Source organism: Vigna unguiculata, chromosome 5 (genome assembly GCF_004118075.2).
Source record: "Vigna unguiculata cultivar IT97K-499-35 chromosome 5, ASM411807v1, whole genome shotgun sequence".
NCBI lineage: Eukaryota > Viridiplantae > Streptophyta > Magnoliopsida > Fabales > Fabaceae > Vigna > Vigna unguiculata.
The window spans coordinates 42,410,479-42,414,647 of record NC_040283.1 but is presented as its reverse complement, the minus strand read 5'-3'; the positions used below and the strand labels follow the sequence as shown (position 1 = coordinate 42,414,647).

At 30.1% G+C, this 4,169-nt stretch overlaps 1 protein-coding gene across 4 annotated transcripts; it reads left to right on the top strand.

Annotated features, from left to right (window-relative positions):
• Positions 1 to 488: 488 nt before the first annotated feature.
• LOC114184149 (putative phosphatidylglycerol/phosphatidylinositol transfer protein DDB_G0282179) lies at positions 489 to 3,636 on the top strand. 4 transcript variants are annotated; one of them, XM_028071407.1, is made up of 4 exons: positions 489 to 670; positions 961 to 1,059; positions 1,467 to 1,627; positions 3,379 to 3,636. In XM_028071407.1, exons 1-4 carry the CDS (start codon positions 571 to 573, stop codon positions 3,481 to 3,483), a joined length of 465 nt encoding a protein of 154 aa, XP_027927208.1. In that variant the 5' UTR covers positions 489 to 570; the 3' UTR covers positions 3,484 to 3,636. The 4 variants fall into 4 exon arrangements, with proteins under 4 accessions (XP_027927208.1, XP_027927207.1, XP_027927210.1 ...); XM_028071406.1 differs by having other exon boundaries at positions 1,452 to 1,627; XM_028071409.1 differs by having other exon boundaries at positions 518 to 670; positions 851 to 1,059.
• Positions 3,637 to 4,169: the final 533 nt, after the last annotated feature.

Sequence of the window (4,169 nt, the reverse complement as noted above, 5' to 3'; positions counted from 1 at the left end):
TCTATTCTTTTTAATTTAAAGTATATGATTTTTTTAGGTGATAAGTTTCCTCCTTGACACAAACATGTACATTTTACTTAATGCATTTGAATTTGCTTTTCCTTCCAATCTAAGAAATTCAAAATTAACTTCAAAACAATTTAAAAGCAAAATTTTATGGTGAATATAAGAAGATGAATTTAATTTGAACAAAATTACTGGCCGGTATTTCATTTAAACTTTATTTTAGATCAACGAGTAATTAAGATCCTAAATTTCTAATACTTAAACTATTAAAAACAAATTTAATCAAAGTAACCGAAGAGCTTAATAAAATTATTGAGGCTAATTAAACAATAGAAAGTATGAAAAAAATATTTTTTATTGGAAAATAAAAAAAATAACTTTCTTAAAAAGTAAAATAAAAAATTATAATGCATTCCACATTATTTCCACTTCTATCAATTAACTAATATTATTTTGCACCATGTGTATTCATTCTCCCCCTCCAATTTCTATCCAACCAAACAGGTCATATGAAAAAGGCATGCATCCTGGTACATTGTTCCATTTCTTTCAAAAACATTTTCCATGGCGTTTCAGCTTCACCCAAAGCTCAACCATCTTTTATGCTTATTCATCATTACCCTTTCGTTTGCCCACGCTCAAGCTACTACCTTTGGATACTGCGGTACTTCCTCTCTTTCCGTTTTATTCTCTTTGAAATTTTATCCTGCAATTCTGATTTTTTATTTTTAGCTCACCACATTGATCCTCCACATTAAAATCATGAACTCAATTTTTGGGGATTAAATTGTAATCGGATCCAATTTGTTGATAAATTCTGCTCTGTCTTTGATGCCACGCACAGGTTATGCATAATGAATTCACGGCTAATCGCGCCCAGTTTACTCATGATATGGTCTCGTTGAACTTTATTCACTTTCTTTTATGTTTAATTTTCCATGAAAATTTATGCAGCTGATGTGAACTATTCTGTGAAAGTTTCTGGAGTTGAAATCACACCAGACCCTGTTGTGCGTGCCAGGCCTGTCACCTTTAAAATTTCTGCTGCTACTGGTAATTCCTATCTTCTGTATCTCCATTTCATTATGCTTTCCCTCGAATTCGATTTTTCTTTTTTTCATGCAGGGATCATGTCAGTAGCCTTATTTATTTATTTCTTCTGTAGCATTTTAATATGTCACTTAATTATTTGAGTAAACCATCAATGCAGTTTCTCAAGGATTTCTGCAAAAGACAAAAGGTTTTTCTCAAGGATTAGCCTATATAATCCTTAACATAATGAAGTTAATTATATGTGTTTAATATCCACTAGTTTATTCCCTAAGTTGATATACTTTACTAAACTAATTTGAAAAAGTTGTTGATACTTAGGAGACTATTATTTAGTATTATTGCTATGGAGTTGATGGTTTATTATTGTAATTATTTTTAGTCATTATGAACAGATTTGTTGAATGCAGGTGAAGCTATTTATGGAGGAAAGTGGGAAATTGCAGTTTCATACTTCGGATTCGTTGTCCATAAAGAAATCCATGATTTTTGTGAGCAAGTATCTTGTCCTGTTGCTACTGGCAGTTTTGTGGTTGCTCACACCCAGATGTTGCCTGCATTTGCCCCACCGGTTAGTTTCAATTTTCCAAATATATGATCTTTTAGATTAAATATGTTTTTGCTCTCTTAATTTTCTCGGTGAAAATTGGAATTTATCTCTTTTCAAAACTTTGATCCAGTTTAGTTTTCTAACTTTAGAACTATGTGGATTTAGTCCTTTTAAACAAGTTTTGTTAAGTTTATTTAATGTTTTAAACGCATTTCATAATAGCATTTGAGTTGTTTACACATTTTGACATATCTTTGTTTCAACGTTAGTTAAGAAACTATCATGAAATATGTTTGAAACGTCAAATAAACTTAATAAAAGTTGGTTAAAATGACTAAATTCACGCAGTTTTAAAGTTGGGAGACCAAATTGGATCAAAGTTTCAAAGAGAGACTAATTCCAATTTTCACTAAAAAGTTAAGGGACCCAAACCATATTTAATCCTAATCTTTTAGTTAGGAAGCCTGTGAAAAACCTTACCCTATCATGAATGAAGTCTCCATTGACATCTTTGAAGAGGTCCTTAACATATAACTCAGTAATTATAGAGTAAGACAAAGAATAATCTTGTGTTGAGCAATAGAGATAATATTATGGATTGTTTAGCAGCAATGCGTGTTCTTGGTCTCTCCTCTCTTCCACACACATTTTGCACTCTTTAGAGCTATGTATTTGATGTGCCGTTACATGTAGGTTTACATACGCTGAAAAATTTAACATGTGATTACATTTCAATTATCTGATTAAAGATATTTGATGGTCTATTATTCTGTACTTCTGTTCTATCTAATAAGCTTTTGAGTCTTTTATAATTTATGGAATTTCAAGTCATTTAAACTCTTAAAGGCAAAATCAATCCAGTAAAATGGACACTTTGAAGTTGATGTCTCTGTGTGTGTAAGGCCTCGTTTACATTTGAGGAAAAGATTGTCAAGGATTTCAAGTGCAGAGTTAGGAGTCCTATAATTGAATAATAGATTTAATTACTCGTTTAGTTTCAACTTTCACCCAAAAACTTAAAAAATAGGTCTCCATTTAGATTTTTGTTCAATTGAATTCCAAATTTAGTTAAAATACTTCGATCAGTTCCTTTCCTTTTTGATAGTCTCTATAAACGACGATAAGAAGGTTGTGATTTGATAAAGTGTAACGGATATGTTGATACGTATCAAAGTTTTTAAAATTGATGTGCAGATGCATATGTTTACATGCCAACTTTTGACATATATTTATGTATCCATAACACTTTGTCACATCACCACCTTTTTTTAGAAATTTAATGAGAAGATCTAATTGAAATATTTAAAAAAAAAATGATATTCAATTAAAACAAAAAATATGTAGGAGATCCACTTAAAACTTTCGAACCAAACTTGAGAGAGAAAGTAATGAAGCCTAAATAGTATGTAAAGAGAAAAATATACAAATTTATTACTTTCAGATTTTGAAGGCAAAGTGGCGTGAGATGAGATCTCTTTTACACTCAATTACTAATTATGATATGTCGCTACCCTAATTTTAAGGACGAATTTGTCTATTTATCCGTTGGCTTGATATTGTCTTCCTTGATGTTGGACTTGGCTGTTCATCAATTTTATTACCTGTTTTGTTGATGTGAAAATTTCATGCACTCCTGTTTTTGTTTCAAGCATGCTTTTTTCTATTTCTATTATAACAGTTGATGGGGATGTAATCCTTTTCTACTTTCTTGAAATTTGGAACATTATAACGATACGTGAGATCAATTCCTTGTCTGTTATGTTTACTTACAGGGCACCTACACCGTGGAGATGACACTAAAAAACGAAAAGAACAAGCCATTAACTTGCATCACCTTCAATTTAAAAATCGGTTTGGGATCTTTAACAACTATCTAAATGATCTGTGGATAATAAATTATTTATATGATGTTTGAGTTATATTTGAAAATACCTTGTAAAAATTGAGAAAAAGCAATACATAAGAAACATAGTTATTGTTATAGACAGAAAAAAAAGCACAATTATTATTGTTTAACCATTCTTATGAGATATCAAATGCGGTTCCACCACAAAATAAAATGGTTTGCTATGTATGAGTAATATAAAAGTGATTTTGTAATGAAAAAGCTTCAACTAGGATTTAAGCTGACTTTTAGTAATTGTATCAAAGTCATGAAACTTTTCCTTGTAACACATCATCACTCAAACAATGACTACTTTACTAATTATCCATTTAATTCTAATGAGTTCACACATATTTGTTAGAGTTCATATAAATCGATTTATATTGAAGTTTCCAACATCATCCTTCAAATAATTAATCCTTTAATTAAATATTGTTAAAGCTTTATTTTAAGAACAAGTATTTATATTTATTATCTAATTTTGTCTTCTCTAAATGCTCAACCATAAACTCTGATTATCAAAGGCTTCTATAGTGTGAAGAAAAAATGGGCCTTTGAATAATAGGGACTTCACCAAAATTGGATTTCTATGCACATTAGACTAAGAAAAAGGCTTTTTCTTCTTCTACCTTGCCAAAATATTTAAATTGTTAAATATAATTCATAATAGTCCAAATT